This window comes from Erigeron canadensis, chromosome 7 (genome assembly GCF_010389155.1).
Source record: "Erigeron canadensis isolate Cc75 chromosome 7, C_canadensis_v1, whole genome shotgun sequence".
In the NCBI taxonomy this organism is placed as follows: domain Eukaryota; kingdom Viridiplantae; phylum Streptophyta; class Magnoliopsida; order Asterales; family Asteraceae; genus Erigeron; species Erigeron canadensis.
The window spans coordinates 6,544,430-6,565,774 of record NC_057767.1 but is presented as its reverse complement, the minus strand read 5'-3'; the positions used below and the strand labels follow the sequence as shown (position 1 = coordinate 6,565,774).

At 36.1% G+C, this 21,345-nt stretch overlaps 2 protein-coding genes across 2 annotated transcripts; both read right to left on the bottom strand.

Moving 5' to 3' along the window:
• Window positions 1-674: 674 nt before the first annotated feature.
• LOC122608861 (RING-H2 finger protein ATL54-like) lies at window positions 675-1,190 on the bottom strand. The gene has a single exon (XM_043781936.1). The coding sequence runs from the start codon at window positions 1,188-1,190 to the stop codon at window positions 675-677; it is 516 nt and encodes a 171-aa protein (XP_043637871.1).
• Window positions 1,191-4,960: 3,770 nt separating this feature from the next.
• Window positions 4,961-12,373, bottom strand: LOC122608148 (probable terpene synthase 13). Its single transcript, XM_043781240.1, has 7 exons — window positions 12,116-12,373; window positions 11,463-11,745; window positions 11,001-11,343; window positions 6,436-6,654; window positions 6,199-6,337; window positions 5,675-5,926; window positions 4,961-5,335 (listed from the first exon to the last, which is right to left on the bottom strand). Exons 1-7 carry the CDS (start codon window positions 12,320-12,322, stop codon window positions 5,075-5,077), a joined length of 1,704 nt encoding a protein of 567 aa, XP_043637175.1. The 5' UTR covers window positions 12,323-12,373; the 3' UTR covers window positions 4,961-5,074.
• Between the last annotated feature and the right edge of the window lie 8,972 nt (window positions 12,374-21,345).

Below are 21,345 nucleotides of genomic sequence, written 5' to 3'. Positions count from 1 at the left end.
TTTAGAAAAAGATAAACCCTAATTATCTTTGGGAACAAGCTAGCTAATCAACAACCCATACAATAGCTTTAAGGCGCAAAGTATCGGAGTAAATCGTCAATAAATTACAAACAATAATCCTACATTCTTGATGTTGAAAACTTTTTATTAAGCACTAACGTGGTTCGAGGTTCGATCAAATTGGAATCATAAGTATGCAATGTGCCACGATGACTAGGTTTCTTTAAGAGAAAAAAAATATACATATTTCCATCTTTTAATAGGTACGTATAAAGTAAAGATGATGATAAACACCGTGGATATCCATCTAACATGATCCACCTTTTGATGAAATATGTACCGTTTTTTATGGGTTTTCATATAAAAATAGCCTTGCCTCAACCTATAAGGCTACAATTAGAAAATTGTTTCCGGATTCTACCAAAAAAGAAGACAAAACTCAATTAATAGATCGTCATAGCGTATCATACTGAAAGTATGGAGTATTTTTTTTTTCAAAAGATGCATAAGATAGAATAGATCGGTTTTCATATAAGATATAAAACAACATATTCTTGCAAAGTATACAAAACCTAATCTCCGAATAAGCTTGTGCATATACATGAATAAAAAGAATTGTTTGAGATCACGATATTGCATATACAATCTAAATCAATTAATCTTAGCAGCTAAAATCACGATTTGACATATACTCGACAAATAGGGCAACTTGGATTAAGGTACAACCATTCGTAAATACATTTAGTATGAAACGGATGTTGGCACGACGACACAACTTGGACTGTCTCATTCTCTTCAAACCCTTCCATACATATCACACAATTGTTATTGATAATGTCGCGTGTGCCATCGTTGTACTTGTGTTCCTTCAGTCTGTTTTTGGTCTCCACAATCGGGGTGCTTTCGTCTTCTTCAAAAGCGCTTTCTTCTTCTTCTTCTTCTTCTTCTTCGGTCTCGCTGACATCATCACTTGCCTCATCATCACTTATATCTATTGCAAATTCGGGACTACTCTCACGAATGGCCATTGTGGTCATCCCGATTGATTGTGTCGGAGGTTGACGTTCACAACAACACTTAATAATACAAATAAAAAGACCAGCAAGTGGGCCACCTACTACTACCGTAATAATTGGCCATCCTACTAACATTAATATAATAAACGGATCAAACTCGTAGTCATTGTCCATGGCTGTCTACCTAGCTAATGTCTATAATTATGATCAGTATTGGAACTTTGATGATGATGCTGTATATATATGATATTTAATTAATAATAACGGTAGCTAATTGGAAACTAATTAGTAATTAGATAAACATATTTTCCCAGTTTTATGGCATTATTTTCGGAGAAACTAATTAGTTGTTGAATTTATACTAAATAGAATCGTAAACTTAAGATGAAATTGTTTTTAGAATGTGTTTAGCTGTAGACATTAAATATGACTTTTTTTCTGATATATAATTATTGAAAACATATAATTATAATTCAATTCTTATAATTTTTAAGTTAATTACGAAAATTGTCCCTGTAGTTTGTTAAATATTATAGATTTTGATCTCTCATATTTGATCTCCATCCACACTTTTGATCCAAAAGTCAACAATTCTGGTTAAAAAGTCAAACATTTTTAGTCAAAAAGTCAAACACTTTTGGACCAAAATTGTTGATGCGGCTTTAAAATCAAATACCAAAATCGTAGATTATGAAATGTGTGGAAGAAATCTAAACATAATGACGATTTTAATACGAGTAATTAACTCTATCTTTTTACCTTGATGTTTTCTAACATAATTTATATCTCGAGAGTGGGGGTGGTTCCATGAAACTGTTGTTGTCTTCTAGCTAGGCCTTTAACTTAGTTTAACATTATGATAGTTTGGCTTTCAAATAAAAGAAAATTGTTGCGTATAAAAAATGTATTATGTATTAAGAGAGTTAGAATTTGATTTACGTAATGAGCTATTCATAAAATATAAAATCCTTTGAGTAAAACATTACAACAAAATTTAATGTAAAACTTTACAAAATATTACTGTAAAGTGTAACTTTACAAAATATATAATAGTAGTGTATGATTAACTTTTGTTATGAAGTTATCAACCACCACCTGTGGACTAATTATGGGTTGTTTTATAATGCACTCGTAATTATCACTTGATTATTTTAATACTACTGATGCCTTTGAACAAATATAAAACATGATAGCGTGACGTGATATAACAATTGTTAATGTGAAAAGGTTTTTGACCAATAGACTAAAAAACTAGCCTTCCTCTTTGCCTCATTTCTCAAGCCACATTTCTTATATTAAGTAACTCTTAACTTTTCTCTATCTCTTTGCAACAACACACAAATGGGGAAAAACTCACATAAGAGCTTCTTCATTCCTTTTCTTTGCGGATCCTCAAAAAAAGATGTCGTAATACATACTGATTTACCGGCCGTGTCGTCACCAAAAATCAGTTGGACCGGCAAAATCAAGAAGAAGTCAACCACGATCACCATATACGACGACAACAGAAACAATAACAACAACGACAACAACAACGACAGTAACCGTGTCATATCAACTTCAACCCACGATAAATCATTTACTCTTTCCAAACGACACAATCTATTCTCTCTAAAAAACCTCGTTACCACGCCAATGGATGCTACTTGTATTAACAAACCATTAGGCCATTCAAACCGTTACACAAAGCACCACAATAATCTTGTACCGGGTAAAAGTATAGTTTCTCCAGCGATCGAAACTAGTACATTTTCCAACACAAAGTTCGTTTTGAAGAGAAGTAAGAGTCATAACGAAAGAAAACTTATATCGATTAAATCAAAGAAATATTACGCGACTAGTAGTGATGATCACGATATCGTGGTCAACAGAGTTGAGGTGACTAGAGAATCAGACCCCTTGCCCGTTGTTAAATGTGTTCGTCGAGATCCACAAGACAACGGAAATCTATCCAAAAGACGTGGAATCGATATAAAAACTCTCCAGATTCAGCCGATTCAAGGGATAAATACACCAAGCTTACAATAACATTGATGGATCGATCATATATATATAGATACGGTAGGTGTTTCAAATTATAGCTTATTATATGCTGATTAGTGATTACGATTTTTAAAAGCAGATAACTACACGATTTTGAATGCTTTGATGAAAAAAATTTGTAGTTTGATTCTGATTTTAAAGTCCGACACATCCCTAAATTGTTTTTTCGGTTTCACATGTTCATATAATCAAGGTTATATAAAACATAACTTTGTGATTGATTCCCTGATTTTTATTCTGATTAATTATTAATTAAATGTTCCAATTTGTAGCGATTAATCATTCCAACCGTATATTCTATAGGAGTAGGAACTTGATGGAGTGTACATTAGATTTGTTTATTTGCACGCGCTACAAACGTTATTTATTTTATATTTTTTATCTTTAAAATTGTCTTTCGTATCCAAAAAAAAAAAAAAAAAAAAATACAAGAAATTAGTTTCGGTTTCGAATCAATTAGCCTGAGTTACAAATCTCAAGCCATACCACGCATGCCTAGGTAGAATAATTATTCTTTTGAACTGGAAAAATATATTTTATACTTTGATTATTTGTATTATTGTATAATCAAACCATTATTAGTCCTTAGTCCTTACCAACCCATCTTACCACCAACCCGTTTTTAGGACCAAATCGAGAGAAATAAATCACATAACATTATTATAAAAGAAGAGTTTGAACCATTGACTTAGAAAGTTATAATCTTCTACATTAATTATACTGCAACTATGAATTATCATAGAAATTTTCGTTTATTGTATGTATACCAATCGGTCCAAATAGGCATTCACTTGACTTCAAATCAGGTTATAAATATAGGTTAACGAAGTCAGCATGACTGGCAAATGCACTTGGGTTTTTTCATTAGTCATGGGTTCGACATGTAAGAGTACCAATCGAGTTACATATCAAAAACAATTTTGAGTAATACTCACTCAAGACCTCGAAATTGAATCTGGTTTTTCCTATAAAATGCAGCGTCGAGGAAGAATAATATCCACCTTTTGATAACACATCTATATATATTGCAGTCTGTGAAGCTTACACTTCAGTGTTAAGTTGGGTTGCAAGTGCTAATTAAGTGTTTTTCTTTTACTTGCTCGGTTTTTTCATTTAAGCTACAGTGTACAAGTTAGATTAGTCATCATTTGTTTCACAACATTTTTAGTAATTCTTTATCAAATTAATATAGAATTAAAGCGAAAATTATCCTCTTATGTTATTTTCTATTTGTAGTTGCATTTTAACTATTGTTTATCAACTATTGAAAATCGTTGCATATGAATTGAAAATATAGAGAGTTTACAGTATTTTATAATTTATAAATATAAGGTTGGGCCTAATCTATATGGGCCTAGAAGACATTGGTCAATACTCTATAAATTTGTTTTTTAAAGAAAACTGTAGAAGTGCCCAAAGGTACCCCGTATGAAGTGACCAATTGGCGAAAGTTTACTTCCTAGCTGGCAATATAGCTATACGGAGCCCTTAGACGCTTGAAATTTTGTACCGATGAAGTAGGGTTTGAAGCATGTTATTCAATAACCATTTTATTGATTAAACTTTTGTGTGTGATCTAACCAGTAGCTTGATCAAAAGTATGCATTGAAGGTATTCATCGCTTTAGCTAGGTTTATACATGCAAACATATATACACAAGTATGTTCTGTTAGATATTAGTAAGTGCCAAAGCAGGGGAGATTCTAAACATATATGTAAAAGGGGTAATGGTATTTACAACATTTTAATTTGGGTTATAATTAAAGTGCATAAAATAGTTATACAGAAACTTTTAAGAAGTGAATTTTTGATTTGAAGGATACATTTTTTTTTAAATACATGTTTAGTTGTAGCCTGTATTTAGCATTTTCCATTTAAAGAATCAAAAATTTTAGGTACATAAATACAATGTATACAATAACTCATCTATATTAAGCCAAAGATTAAACTTACAAGTTACAAACACCATATATAATTCATCATACATAGGCACAGAGATAGCAAACTGGCCGGTATTAGGAAATGTCATGTAGCAATGGAAAAGAATTATTGTCACTATAAGAGTACACTAACGGAACCAATCTCGCTACATTTATTGATCCTTTAGTGAAATCCTCTGAAAAAGGATTACCAGATAGACACTCCTTGTTTAGACACTTCCAAGCATCGGAAATCATTTGAATGACACGCTCCGTTGCAATCTCAACTGAAATATCACCATGTTCTACGAGTAAACACTTGACGAAAGATCCATCATGGCCATCTTGATTCTCATCCTATATATTATTAAAATTCGTATCAAGATTGTAACTTACATTAACCAATTATAAGATAAAATAAGTGGTGAACTAATCATCAATATATTCAATAAAGGGGTCGATTTAGAAACAGTCGATCTGTTAAGGAAAATGATTAATACTCCTAAATCATCCTAAAACCACAAATATATGATATTTGGATTTTATTATAACTCATTAACTCTTTATCCTAGTCCTACCTCTTAATTTTACCAAATATCTATCATCTTGTAGCTAGGAGGATTTTTAGGAGGATATATCATTACTCATGTGCTAAATATAATACAAAAATATGAACAAAAAAAGTTTGTTAATCACCTGCAGTACACATTGCAAGTCATCTGATAGACGCAATATTTTTGATACTAAGAATACAATGCCTTGGTTATCGTTGATTACTCTTGCCTTTTCCTTGGTGCTACCATCTCCAAGGAGGAAGAACAGGTGAACAAGAAAAACTTGTATGCCTGAACTTACTATCCCGTTCTTGAGGTATTCATCTGTAGTTGGAACGTGTCCGGATGCAAACCATTTGGCTTCTACAAGAAATGCTTCACAAAGTGTCGCCCACTGAAGTGTTAAAAGATGTTATTTGTTGTTTTTGACCAAACCGGATTGAATTATATGTGTTAACTAGAAATGGATATTTTTTTAGGAATTTAACTAAACATATACCCACAAATTTCACTCAAAATCACAAAGCTTCCATCATGGGACTAGAACAGGTTGATGGGTTTTCACACATACTAAATTAAAAGAGTCAAGGCCTAGAAACGGTAATGCTTTTTAATTTCGGGAAATTTTACTTTAAAACCTATGTTTTGCAAAGATCAATATCATACCGAACTTCTTAAGGAGTCCATTGGGTTAAATCCATGTTTTTTAGAAACTTTGCCAGCGATTTCATTTGTAACTTCATATAACACCTTGAACGAAGACCTCATGTAGTATGGAAGTTCTTCGATAGCCTTGATATCCCACCTGCTTAATTATATATGATAATGATAACAAGATTTGATAGATTATTAGAAAAATGTTCAGAGTAAAAATGATGTAATCACCTTCTGTCCAATACTTACCTGTTTACAGCTTTCGTAAATAGAGTTACTTCATCAAGGGTACCATATATATCAAAAACGTCGTCTATAACATAAATAAGGGAAACAACTTTCGTTAGATCAACTCTCTGCTGTGAAAATGCGGGATTAGGAAGGGCAACCATCGGCCAAATGTACCACTTTAGAGGTTGGTTCCTAGCCCGACATAGATCTTGCCCCAATCCTGTTTCGTTCCACCACCTATAGAATCAGTATAATTAGAATGTCATGTTTTAGGAACCTTGTGGATGTAGAATATATTGATTCTGGTCCTTTCAGAATGAACACAAAGAGTGATCTCTTAATCTTGGTCCTTTCAGAATGAACACCAATTTTGGTCATTCATAATGTAAGAAACAGAACCATTATGAAATTAGATTATAGTGTCAAAAAGAATATGACAGTTGGTATATTGCATGTTCCACCACAAAACCAATTAGGATTTTGCTAATGACAGTATTTAAGTAAGTACATAAATTTATGTACTTGATTGGAGTTCTTTCATCTTACATGTGGGAGTGTAGGACTTCGGTTTATATCCACCATCGGTAACAAAGAGTTCTCTATTAGATGACGATTCCATGACCAGGTTTATTAGAGTGATGACAGTATATTGTATTATAGTATGTATCCACTTATTACATGTATTTGTTAACTTCTTTATTAACAACTTTTTTGGTTGATGTGACAATAATACAAGTCGGTCACTAAAGAGAACCGTTACTAAAGAGCTGTGTCTAAAGAGAGCCGTCGAGCTGTGTAATACAGTATATAGCATTTATACTTGTTTAAATAAGATGTGTAAGGTTTACAAATCATGGGCTTTGGAGTTACAAGTCAAGAGGCTGATGAAGAAATACAATATAAAATAAGGGAAAATGATCCGTACCGCAGACTTTACCTAAGCTTAGGTATTGCCACATTAAAAAAAGTTACATATTAAACCTTTGAATTTAATAAACATACATACCCCCTGAATTTTACATAAACTCCCCTGAATTTTACATAATCTCCCCCTGCTTTACCTAAGATAGATACTGCATGCTTTACCTAACCTTTCCCCATAAAATAATCTGCCTCAATTTTTGAGTGAGAGGTTTGTGAATGCATGAAGTGGATTGAAAGTTGGTAAAAAGGAGTAAGTAGCTCTTCGCTAAAGATGTTTGCACCCTCATAACACAATACTTTTGGTTCATTGATGTAGAACCGGGTTGGTAGGCAGGGCCGGCCCAATAAGAAATATGGTGTAGTTGGCACTTGGCAGTTTTAGTTTTGGGCTCTAAGTTCTGGGCTTTAAATTGTTATGAATAGTTATTAAGTTTTGGTTTTGGGCTTGGATAATACTTACATACTTACACAAGTTACATGTTGTTAATATTTTCGGTTTTGGGCTTTTATGAGTTATGCATTAATGCTTACAGTTTTACTTACCCCCCATTTAGACTTTTAGAGTACCAGACTACTAGTCTTCAAGCCACTCTACACCATACGAGCAAGGGGTTTTTGTACATATAGATTAGCAAAGCTTGTAGTTAAAAAAAAGTAGATGCCTAGGAACCCTTTAATCCCATAGAGGAATTTTTTCTCTCAAGCTAGCGACCCTGCAACGCTGCCTGGTGGTGAGACCCCAGAAATCTTGGCTGGTTGAATATGCTTTTGCAGGAATTCGAACCTGGGTTCTGCCACTGGGCTGTAACCCAGATGGTTAGCAAAGCTTGTAGTTACCAACAAAGGAAGGTGATTTTAGATGGTTACCAACTTTAACACGAAACCACTGGCTTAAACCCCAGTTGCTAGGGGTGTTTACACTTCCCACTATGTGGGGCCCCGGTGGATTTTCTCCTAAGGTTGTGGGTTCGAGCCTCGGCTGACACAATCCTTGGGTTTCCCATCTAGAAATTTTCCACAAGGAGGGGGGCTGAGAGACTACAGCTTATGCTCAACATCTCGTGAGGTCCAACGATAGTTGGTTAAAATTGCCCCCAGCCACGTCTGAGTTGAAATTCACCTTTAAAAAAAAACAACAACTTTAACACGAAGTTAAGAGTCAGTGATTATTTACTTCTTGTGTTAAACAAGTGCGATAAATAGTTATTTGAATCATTTAATTAGTCTCAAAATTGTGTTTGATTGTCAATGTCGAATGGAATCCGTAACAACGGATCTGGTTATCCAAAAAAGGAGTGGGGGTTTTAATTTAAGTCTTATAAAAAACAATCCCGTCAAATTAGTCCTCCTAGAGCCAATAAAAAAGCTAAAACGGACTTAGACATCGCTAACATTATCATAATAAATGATGGTGACAATGTAGATAAGAGAATGTAGTTCGCACACAAAGTTGCGTAGCCATGAGTTCTCAATAACGGATGGGACTTATTCAATCGGGCCATCGGGGCACTAGACCGAGAAATAGTATTTTTTTTTTTTATAGAAATAGTAGGGTAAGGTTTATGTTAGAACTATTCACGTATGAATACAGATCGATAATTATAAGTATGACTTGATAGTTTATATGTGAATGAATATATTCACATATCTATATCTATACTCCATATTAAAGCAAACTACCTATTTTTTTCAACCATTCTACTTTTGAAATACATATTATACCCTCCTACAAACAAATATCTCTTTCACTTTTTTAAGTGATTTTTTCGTACTACCATTTCATCTATTTCCCAATGTCTATTTCTAATCCTCTTCTCTCTTGCTCCCGCCTGAACCCTAATATATTTATATTTATACTCCATATTAAAGCAAATTACCTATTTTTTTTCAACAATTTTACCTTTGAAATACCTATTATACCCTCCTACAAGCAAATATCTCTTCCACTTTTTTAAGTATTTTTTCCGTACTACTCTTCCATCTATTTCCCAATGTCTATCCCTAATCCCCTTCTCTCTTGCTCTCGCCTGAACCCTAATATATTTATACTCCATATTAAAGCAAACTACCTATTTTTTTCCCAATCATTCTACCTTTGAAATACCTATTATACCCTCCTACAAACAAATATCCTTTCCACCTTTTTAAGTGATTTTTCCGTACTACTCTTCCATCTATTTCCCAAAGTCTATCCTTAATCCCCTTCTCTCTTACTCTCGCCTGAACCCTAATATAAAAATTAGTTTCATCTCGAAGGCAATCAACATCAACCCACAAAAATATTGGTTTCATCTCTCCCTCGCTCTCTCTGTTTAACTGCAAAAAGGTACCGACACATTTACCCATCACCTTTTCAAAAGTATCGCCGCATCGTGCGAGTACCCATCTAGTACCATTCACATATGAACGAACATCAAGTTATAATATAGAAGTTCTCATGGTTCATCTAATTCAAATGGTTATTACATGAACCTTTTCCGAAATAGCATGTTAGACATTTAGTTGATCATGAACATAAAAAAAATATGTATGTTAACTACAACTTTAGAAGCTACATGCCTACATATAGCATTTTCTTTTTGATTTACGGGCTGTTCTAATTAGAAATAATTTTTCAGGTAAAAAAATTACTTTAAAAGTCAAGTTAAGTACATTAAATATATTTCCTTTTCTAGAAAAGGATTATACATCAAACACATGCCTAAAAAGGATATCCCAGTTGTCAACATCGGCAGATTATAATAATTTTTTTGGTTATCTTCTATTTTTCCTCCTCTCTACCCTCTGTTCTCTCTTTCCCCAACGGCTCTTTTTCCTAGATCCTTAGATCGGAGACCGAGCGTTTTTGAGATCGTGATCAGGGTTTTTGAAATTGAGAGTTTAAGATCGAGATTATTCCCTTCGGGTTAAAGGTTCCACTCCGGTGTATCTAACCATATTTTTTATCTTTCTTGGGCCGGAGGTCCCTTCCACCTTGGTGGATTTGGAAGCAGCCTCTCTACCTTTGAGTAGAGGTAAGGTCTGTCTACATCATACCTCCCCCGTATCCCGGCTTTGCCGGGATTGGGTACCATTGCCGTTTTCGTTGCCTTCTATTTTTCCTCCTTTAACTTTTAAGTTCTCATAAGTATGGAAATTTATATTTGATTTGCTAGGCGTAAAATGTATTCGGTTCCCAAGAATGTACCTTTTCTAGCCATCGAGGTCTCTTTTTTCTTCAAGGGATTTCATTTTGGGGTAAAAGTTCAAATCATGCTAAAGACATTTAAGAATGTAACGTTTTACCCATCCAATACATAAAAGAGCAAACCCTTTAGGAGTTAGTACGTTATATGGATTCGAACATGATATGGACACACCAATTTCAGGAGCTCTTACCAGTAAAAAAAAAGTGGAGTTGAGTTGAGTCTCCATCCATATAGTGTGATTCTATAGATATACATAGTGATGTAGAACCGAATCAAATAAATTGGAGTACTTTCCATTCAAATAGTTATTGTTTTTATGCTTAATTACTTTTGTTACTTAATTGCTTTAGTTGTGTTCATAATTTTGACGATCGAATCAAAAATCATGTAAATGTGTGTATGTATTAATTTTCTGGTTCAAGGGATTGTGTACGTGTAAACCTATCAAGTAGCTAGGAGAGTAAATTGCACCTTGAGATTTGATTTAGTTCCATTGTACGTATGGGCTGGACCATCTTGCATTCCACTTCTGCTAACTCCTGCACTATATTATTCGATTCTTTGATACAGCTCGTTAACGTTTTTCTTTGAGGATTTTCAAGTGTATATCTAATCATCCTTGATTCATCATTATCATCAAGATATGTGATTGTATCCTCTAGTATTTGGCTGCTAAAATTTTCTGCTTCATCAAGTATGTTTTCTCCTTTTATACGTAACAGCGAAGCTTCATATAATTCCATCATACCTCTAATGTCTTTTTTATGTTTTTCGTCAAACTTGTCATCTTTTCCTTTGAATGGCTTGAACACATCTGTACGTAAGGTGAACCAGCATTTCATCTAGTAGTATATATAAATAAAAGTGAAATATATTTGGAAGAGTATACAAGAGATAAATTAAATGAAGGTATGTAGAGATATCCTTATAGACCTTTAGACACATGAAAACCATTCTGCCTTAGGATTCGAAAGCATAAAGAGACTTCATAAAGATTCAAATGCTCAATGAAATCCTTTCTTATAAATTGCAAGTATCGTCGTTCCAAAATTAACTTGATCTCGTCTTTAAAGAGATAACCAAGCCCAACTCGATAAATAGCATCTACCATGAATATATCATCAAGTTTAAGATGATCAATAGCTTTGGCGATCAATTGATTCCGAACATGTTTAAGTAGTATTGCATGTTTTAACTCAATATCCCCTGCCACACACTGAAAGGCAGAATTGCATGTATAGTTAATTGGTAGCATAAAAATAAAAATTAAATACTATTTTACCTACAGAATATTGTACCACAACTGTACGGGGAATCAATTTAGTAGGAATTTGAAAGATAAAGTTAGGAAAATCTTGACCCCTTAAATTATAATAAATTGTTAAGATTCGGGTTAATATCTTCTCAACTTTGCCGTTCAAGCTGGGATAATTTGAGGAGATAATATCTATCCCAACTGTACAAATATACAGTTTGTTATAAAAGTTGTATGTTAATTATGGTATATTATGTTAACTATGGTATATTATAAAAATTGGTGGTAATAATATATCTAAGTGTGACGGAAAGTAAAAAATAGGAAGTACCTCTCGTGTCGAACTTCTCGATTGGACGTAGGAGCGTTTGTTTGATTTCAAAAGCTGAGAACATTTATTGATGTTGTTTGATGATGTGATGCTCCGTATGTATATGTGGTCTCGCATTGAAAGTATGTTGTGATTAGATCTAAACAATTGTGCATTATTTTTGCGAGTATATGAAGCGATTACACACAAACTATTTTGAGCTGCCATCCGGGCTGGTTGCTGTGATATATAATCTACCACAAACACATAGATGTTATTATGTTAAGATGGCCTGTGATATATGGGATTGTTTTGTCACTTATATAATGGTTTAATTAATTTCTTTATGAAATATCAGGAAAGAATATCTGTGTTTGCTAATGTGTGTATTAATTGGTTTAGAACCATTGAAAGGTTGATAACTATAACCAGGCTTAGCAACCGTTTCATCTTTACTTAATAAACTTAATAGTTAAGAACTTAATCATTCAGTCAAATTTTATGTTTCTTTTTTAACTTAATAAACAAAAATAACCATCAATTACTTATATTTCACTTAATACATACAGAATGCATTCAGCCACTTAATACACCCAACACTTAATTTACGCATATGTTAACTAACACGTGATTAAATTAATTAATTATGGGGATAAAATCTTGATTCACCATGGTTTCAGACATTACCTCTTAAGTGTGTGGGTGTTATGTAACGTAAAATGGTCATTTTGTGAGAAATCAAAGGACTGTTTATTTTGTCATTAAGGTTGTTAACCCATTGGTAAGGTCTTAGACCTTAGGGAAATCCATCAGGGTTCGAATCTCATTTCCTACATTTGTATAAGTGGATTATTAGGGGTTTCAAGAATCCTGAGTTTCATGATAGCCATGCGTGGTTTGAGCTCCGTATACTGACCAATTGAATGTCATTGTAGTGTTTCAATTGCTAACTACTAACTATTAACTTGCTATTAAACCCTAAACTTAATAGTTAGTTAATTTGCGATTTCGTCACCAAAATGTTTTCTAATAATTTTTTTTTGGGTTTTGCTAAACGAAGTCTTAAGGGATTTCATTAATGTACATTAATTAGTTGTACACTTATCATAAAATTGATCAGGAGGTGGGCTTTTAATATGGAAATGTACAATCTTTTTATGCACGTTAAGTGAAGCCCAAAGGGATTTGTTTAGCATTTTCCTTTTTTTTTTTTTTTTTTTGCGAAGACATTATTAGTTGCCAACTATTTATTGTTTTATTTATTTATTTTTTTGTTTTGAGGGAAAGGGAATGAAAAACAACAACAAAAAAAGGAAAATTTGGGAATCATTTTCACTTGAAGTGAGTTAAAAAATTCAAATCATTTGGAAAAACCTTCCAACAACGGCAATGTCGTTCCCGAAAATTTTATAGTATTTTCATCATTTATTGCATAAAAATAGAACTTAGAATATATAAGCGGTTTTCCGGGCGACACATCTAAAATTTCTGGTATCCTATTGTCAAATTATACTTATGGTGACTTCACATAGCTTTAGGCCATAGTTCTCTAGATAACCAAAGAAAATAAACTTACTATATATTTCAATGTTCAATTTAATTTAGTGTGCGTTTTCTATAGCTAGATTACATTAGGTAATTAGCTAATGACCATAAGCCATTCAATGCAACTACTATTAAAGAAGGGTTAACTAATAATTAGAACTAGAAAATTTTGTACCCGGCATTGCGGGGTCTCAATTCCTTTGTTGAAACGTTTCGTTATTTTAATATATATGCCGTGAATTTTTGACCGCTTAATTAGAAATAATTTTTGTCATTAATATGTTTGTTTAAAAGTATGCAAGAAACCAAAACGTAACCCGTAGTAGAAACCTGAACGGGATGTGTGATGCTCCACGAATGCACAACTTATGTTATATTTAAATTAGACAAGAAAGTAAATAAGAAGATAAATAACAAGAACAATAGCAAGTTCAATTGTAATAAATCAATGCAAGTATAATCATATGTATCATTGATTAAACGATGAATACATGGTTGATCTTACACACTTGACTTACAAGAATACAAAAGAACAAAGGTAATTGCTAAGTCTAGACACACTAAAAACTTGAACAATTACAAGTGACACACACTTTTAAGGTGACTAACACACTTGATACAATGAGACTGTGTTGCTTTATATAGAGGAAGAATTAGGGCAACACAACCTTCCTTTGATTGTGATAGATGGTGGTTGTCGACATTCCATTGGCTCCTTGTACTTCCAAGCAAGAGCCTTTGTCTTCTTTACCAAAATGGGTATGAGAGAGAAGACCCAAGTTTTGGTTCCAAACTGTACCTTTATCAAGTAAGGCATGTTACAGTTGGAAGAACCACCATGTGACTCTTGTCTTCATATGGTTTGAATACTTCCCGCCATAACGAACATTTGGTCAGCATACATCCCGCTGAAGAGAGTCACTAGACTCGCTGAAGACTTGCTGACTATACATGTCAGCGAGTAAGTCTAATCAGCGAATTCAAGACTCAACAATCTCCCCCTATTCGCTGAAGAGACTTGCTGAGTAAGTAAGAAGAATGTAATATGAAGGAAAGATGTCTTTTATATCATTAAAGAGAATTACAAGCTGAAGCATAAAGCTTTTACAAATTAAGACATCTAAAGATTGGTAGCTTCTATCTCCCAAGCATCTTCCTGCTTGGCAATTCTCAGTATAGGATCATCTCTTCTATGAGGCTTCAACAACTCTTCATCAATCTTGTTGATGAACCATGTGGCACTTGCTAACTTGGAGAATCTCTTCCTGATGCTAATGAGAAACCCAGTGGAAGCTTTTTCTACTTCTGCCAATCTGAAGAAGAGTTGATCATTCTAGAAGTTTTGGAAGAATATGCCAGCAGGGGACTCCAGTGTCCTTCCTTCTTCAAACATGCTTCTAGGAGGCAATCGAAGATTCAATGTGGCATCACCAGCTAGAGGAGGAAGAGCTGCTGGCAAGAATTGATGCGTTTCTTTCCTTTTTCTTTGTGTTTTCTTGCCAGCAGACGTTGAGATAGCAGCTAGAGCTCCAAACACTAGGCAGATCACATTTAAACTTCGTTTCAAACTCTTTTGCCTTCTCAAAGTACTCCCTCAGCATGTTTTTCAATTGATCATAGCTGGGAGCCTTTTTATCCTTGATGAGCATATACACTTCAACCCATTTAGATGCACTCAAAGTAGTTACCTTGACACCTTCATGTCTGACTGGCTTGTCAGCACCTTCTCTTAAAATCTTCAAATTTGTTTTTCGGCCCATGTCAGCACAAAAGGCTTCAGCAGCCACTATTCTTTGAGGCCTCCTCCTGTCATTCATGTATTTCAACCATTTTGCCTTTTCAGCTTCAAACTTCGATCTCTTTTCACTCAGTTGCTTCTCTACTTCATCATGTTTATGTCTGTAGAGAGCTTCAGCACCACCAGTTTGTAGAATCATCTTCTGCTCAGCATCCAATTGTTCTTTTTCAAGGAGTGGCAGTTGTCTTATAAACTCCAAGTTTTTCTTTTCATTTTCTTGATTCTCTTTTATTCTGTCCAGCTCCTTGATTGCTTCTTCTTGAGTTCTTCCCTCAGCAGTCAAGGCTAAAATGTCAATCATTTGATGTTGATGACTTGCTGAGGATTGGATGGTCAGTGATTCAGTTGAGAATGAGGTGGCAGCAGCTTGAGGTTGCTTGAAGAATCCAGACCCTGTGAGCTGTTCTCTTTGACTGTCAGTCATTGGAGTAATTTCAGCATTTTCCAGATATCGTCTGTGAAAAATTGGTAGCATTTCACGAGATCTATCTTCAACCATTTCCTGAGCGAACCCAGCTTCCCATACAGCCTTCATGGTCTCTGGTTCCAACTGCTCAGCTCCAGAAGTTTCGAGCTGGGGAGATTTGACAACAATCTGCTGCTCCCTTTCAGCATTAACATTTTCCTCAGTCTCCCCCTCAGCACCAGCAGGGGGAACTTCAGTATCAATTCTTGTCTCCCCCTCAATATCAGCAGGGGGAGTGTTTACCTTGTCCTCACTGACAGCCACTATTCCCAGTTCATCTTGATTTTCAGTGGCTGCAGCAGTGTTTTCTTCACATGCAACCTTGTCAGCAGAGGCTTCATATATATCATTTACTGCGTTGTTAACAGCTTCGCTGACAAGTGCCATCATGGCAGCATCAACTTTCTCCCCTTTGGAGGTAGTATCATTAATAACTACCTCCACAGTTGCTGTTGGAGCTGCCTGCTGCAGAAGAAGTTGGGACAACATCTTCTTAATGTCCCCAACTTCTTGCTCCAGGTGTATTTGGCGCTTACGATCTTCTTCAGTGAAAGAGACTTGAGGAAGAAGACTGGCCAATTGAGTCTCCAAGGCATTTATGGCCTTGGTGTTGCATTCAACCTGGGAGATAAGAGGAGAAACCAGGTCAGCAACCCTTTTCGCTTCAGCAGCAGCAGATTCACTGCTGCTGGATGCTTTCTTTGCTGAGAACCTAACAGCAGTTCCAATCTTGCACAGCGATCGCGAGAACCCTCGAATGGCCTGCTGATCCTTTTTGATAACATTTGTATAAGTGCGCAGCTTCTCTTGATCAGCAGCCATAGAATCAGATTTTTCCTTAACTGTCTCGATGCTGGCAGTGCTTTCATTCTGTTTGCTATACCAGCTTTCCAAGATCTTCACCAATCTGTCATCTTCATGACTTTTAAGTTGAACAGCGAGTGTGGCAGCTTTGGTGAGATCATTTAATTGGTGTTCCACCCTGGCCAGCCTGTTAGAAGAGTTAGTAGAGTAAGAGATACCCAACTCTTTGGCAGTATGAGAGATGACAGGCTTGGCCGCAGAAGAACAGCCAGGAACACCTTGAAAGGAAGAGGGCATGCCAAGGGAGAGTATGGTATTCACTGGTTGCATGGGTGGAGTTAGAGGTCTGGCAGAGAAAGTCAGCACCTTAGTTTCTTTATCATTAGCTGCTGCATTATCATCAGCAGCAGCTTCAGCTCTTTCATTGATGGCTGCTGCATTTACATCAACAGCAGCAGCCTCTTCATCAACCTCCATATCACTTGCTTCAATTTCATCAGCCTGGTTGGAGGAATCCAGCTGGAATTCATCGACAACAAACTCTCCCAACTCTAAATCGCTTTCCTCATCATCATCATTACTAACATCTCCTTCAAGATTTTCACCACCAGCACCTATCCTTTCTTCAAGAGCAAAATTTAAAGGGGTAGGGAAACCGGGTGCCTCAGCTTCAGTGTGTTGTTCCACCAAAACATCATCGGCCGTAGACTTTGTTGTCTCTAGCATCACCTGTGATATGGCTGCTGACAATGACTCAGAGGGTTGAGAAGAAAAAGAGGGAATAGTTTGTTCGGTAGACTCAACTCTAATGGGCTGGGGTGGCCCTTGATCTTCACCAACCTCGCCTACAGAAGTTTGAGGTGGCTGCTTTCGGTTACCCTTTTTCTCGTCAGCAGCCTTTTTTGAGGCTGCTGATGGGCTGGCTGGGTCTCTATTGTCCTTGGGCAGTGAGGACTTCTTAGCCTTAGTAGTTTTGCCCTTTGATACTCGCTGCTGCTGTTTTTGGATAGCAGCAGGAGGTGAAGTGGAGGAAAAATACAATTGTTTTGGCTTTCTTGGGAGCTTTGGAGGTTGCTGGGTTAGGTTTGTAGATTTCTGGATATACAGAATAGAGTACCTGCTTCATCGCTGGAGTGAGCACAACATACTTTGAATCGAATTGCTCTGGGTCGCAAGCAGGAATCTTATAAACAGAGCTTGCAACCCTTGGAGAGAGAATAAATTGAGCACCTTCAGGGAGATACTTTTCTTTCAGCTCCCTTCTAAAGATCAAAGAGAGGAAACGTGCAAAAGGCACTGAGCTAGATCTATTCTTTATTGTGACCTTCCCCTTCAGGTCTTCAAAAATTATGCTGGCAAACTCAATGTTGCGACCATTTGCCAACGCATATATCATTTGCAACTGTGCAGCAGTGGCTTGATCGAATGAGCCACTGTTGCCACCCAGACACTGGATTACATGGGTGAACAGCAGCCTCCATGCTCCTGGCAGATATTTCTTCTGAGGGTTGCTGTGCACTGGTTGTGCTGGTTCCATGTTGGTCCCATACCCAATAGTTAACAACCATTCCTTCCATACTCCAATGGGGACCAACTCCACATATGGATGCTCTTCTGATTGTTTAGGAAGACGAAGAGCATCTCTCAATGAGTCTGCAGAGATGGAGATAGTGTGTTCTCCTTTTAGTACAGTTCCAGTGATGGTACTACTGGCAACCTTATAATCACATGTCCACCAAAACTTCCTCAAGAGGTGGACACACATTTCCTTGGGATCAGAGTAGATAGCCTTTCTGGCAGGACATCCCATGATGAAATCTAACATAGAGAAGTATCCTTTGGTTTTAGATGGGATCTCTTCAGATCCCAGATAGTTGTTGGCCTTGATGACCAATTTTGAAGCTTGGAAAGATACTTGATTAGAAGGATTAATGCCTTCATTATCATATACCTTAGAGTTGAGATAAGAGAGATTTTGTTGTTCAGGAGCAGATGAAGAAGCCATTTTAGATGAGAGTGGAGATGAAAGAAGATTAGAAGATGAATGTTTTAAGCAAATATGAAAGATTTGAGAGAAATTTAGAAATTTGAGAGAATATGAGAGATTTTGGAAGTTTAGAGAGAAGGAAATGAACGTAAAAGAAGGTGAAGAGGAAGAAATTTGCATATATATGGCATGGATATGGGTCCAATGACTGCAAAAAGTAAGTTGTCACATGTACCCTCTGTCATATGTGGCATAAAAAAATTATATTAAATTGAAAGACACTGTTTATATTTACGTATGAGAGAAGTATGATGTGACTATATGAACCACGATTTCAACTGTACTCGAGTTCATACGGCGCGTACAGTGTACAAGTTGCCCATTTGAGAGAAAATCGAGGTAACCGTTTGAGATATATATAATAAAATATTAACAAAATACGTAGTGGAATACACTCAGATAAATTGAGGTATCCACTGATGAGTTTATTTTATTAAAAGGAATAGTTACCAAGTTTTAATCAGCACCACAAAGAAAGAAAGCGTGGATGCTGATGAGCATTAAATAATTTTTGGCAAATTGTCAACCATCAACGGATTTTAGAAGTCTTTACCAGCAGCCGTTTGCTGCTGGACTAGATAGGGACTTTCAACACCCTATTACTTTTATTATGCTTTTTCCCAAAGCATCAGGGATCAACGGATTTTAGATGTCTTTACCAGCAGCCGTTTGCTGCTGGACTATATAGGGACTTTCAGCACCCTATTACTTTTATTATGCTTTTTCCCAAAGCATCAGGGATCAACGGATTTTAGATGTCTTTACCAGCAGCCGTTTGCTGCTGGACTAGATGAAGACTTTAGGGCTCTTCATTGCCTTGTTTTGTAGCAAGTAAGACACACTTGAACTTGCTGAGGATCTTGATATAAGTCAAGAGATTTTAACTTACAAAAGATATGTAAGTTAAGTAGTAGACTCACCATTTAGCATTCCCAAACCTGCTGACGAGATCCTTGAATCTCTTTTCATCTAAAGGTTTAGTGAAGATGTCAACAAGTTGGTCATCAGTGGGAATGAAGTAAATTTCAACATCCCCCTTGATGACATGATCACGAATGAAGTGATACCTAATGTCAATATGCTTAGTTTTGGAATGCTGAACAGGGTTATGTGTGATGGCAATAGCACTAGTGTTGTCACACATAATTGGGATTTTAGAAAAATCTAAGTCATAGTCAGCAAGTTGGTGCTGTATGCTGACACATACTCTGCTTCAGCAGTGGAGATGGAGACTGTATGCTGTTTCTTACTAGACCAACTAGTCAGCCTTCCCCCCAACAGTTGACATCCACCACTGGTACTTTTCCTATCTAACATGCAGCCAGCATAGTCAGAATCAGAGTATGCAACTAAGTCAAAGTTAGAATCTCTGGGATACCAAAGACCTAGAGAGGAAGTCCCTTTGAGATATTTGAAGATACGCTTAACAGCGAGAAGGTGAGACTCCCTGGGTGATGCTTGATATCTTGCACAAAGGCAAGTAGCAAACATAATGTCTGGACGACTCGCTGTGAGATACATCAGCGAGCCTATCATCCCATGATAAAAAGTGGGGTTCACATGCTTACCATCAAGGTCAGCATGGAGATTGTTTGGAGGAGACATGGGAGTAGGCTTTGTAGTGATATTAGACATATCAAATTTAGCCAGCATGTCTCGTATGTATTTTTCTTGGTTTATAAAAATGCCATCAGAAAGTTGGCGAATTTGTAGACCAAGGAAGAAGGTCAGCTAACCCATCATACTCATTTCAAAGTGAGAAGACATTAGTGAGCTAAACTTATTGCAAAGTTTCTTGCTGGAAGATCCAAATATGATGTCATCGACATATATTTGTACATATAGGACATGAGCACCCTTTCTATAAATAAAGAGGGTGCTGTCTATAGATCCCCGCTAAAACTCATGAGAAAGAAGAAATTAAGAAAGAGTCTCATACCAAGCTCTAGGAGCTTGTTTAAGACCATATAATGCTTTATAAAGACGATAGACGTGGTTCGGCTTGGTTAGATCTTCAAAACCAGGTGGCTGCTCCACATAAACTTCTTCTTCGAGTTTTCCATTCAGGAAAGCACTTTTGACATCCATTTGATATACAGTGAAGTTTTGATAAGCAGCATGTGCCAAGAATAAGCGTATTGCTTCAAGTCTGGCCAGTGGAGCAAAGGTTTCGTCATAGTCGACACCTTCTTCTTGAAGGTAACCTTGAGCGACTAACCTAGCCTTGTTGCGTATAACAACACCATCTTCGTCCATTTTATTCCTATAAACCCATTTAGTTCCAATGGGTTCTTTGCTAGGAGGAAGAGGAACCAAGAACCAGACATGCTGTCTTTGAAATTGTGTTAGTTCTTCCTGCATGGCAGCAACCCACGATGGGTCAACCATAGCCTCAACAATATTCTTAGGAGTGATCATTGACAAGAAATTAACATATAGACATGTGTTTCTAGTCGCTGATCTGGTCACAATGCCCTGCTGAGGATCACCAATAATTTGGTGAGCAGGATGACTTGAAGTCCATTTAAGTGATGGGACACTTGATGAATCTAGAGTGGCAGCGGAAGACATTTGTATGGAATCAGCAGGAG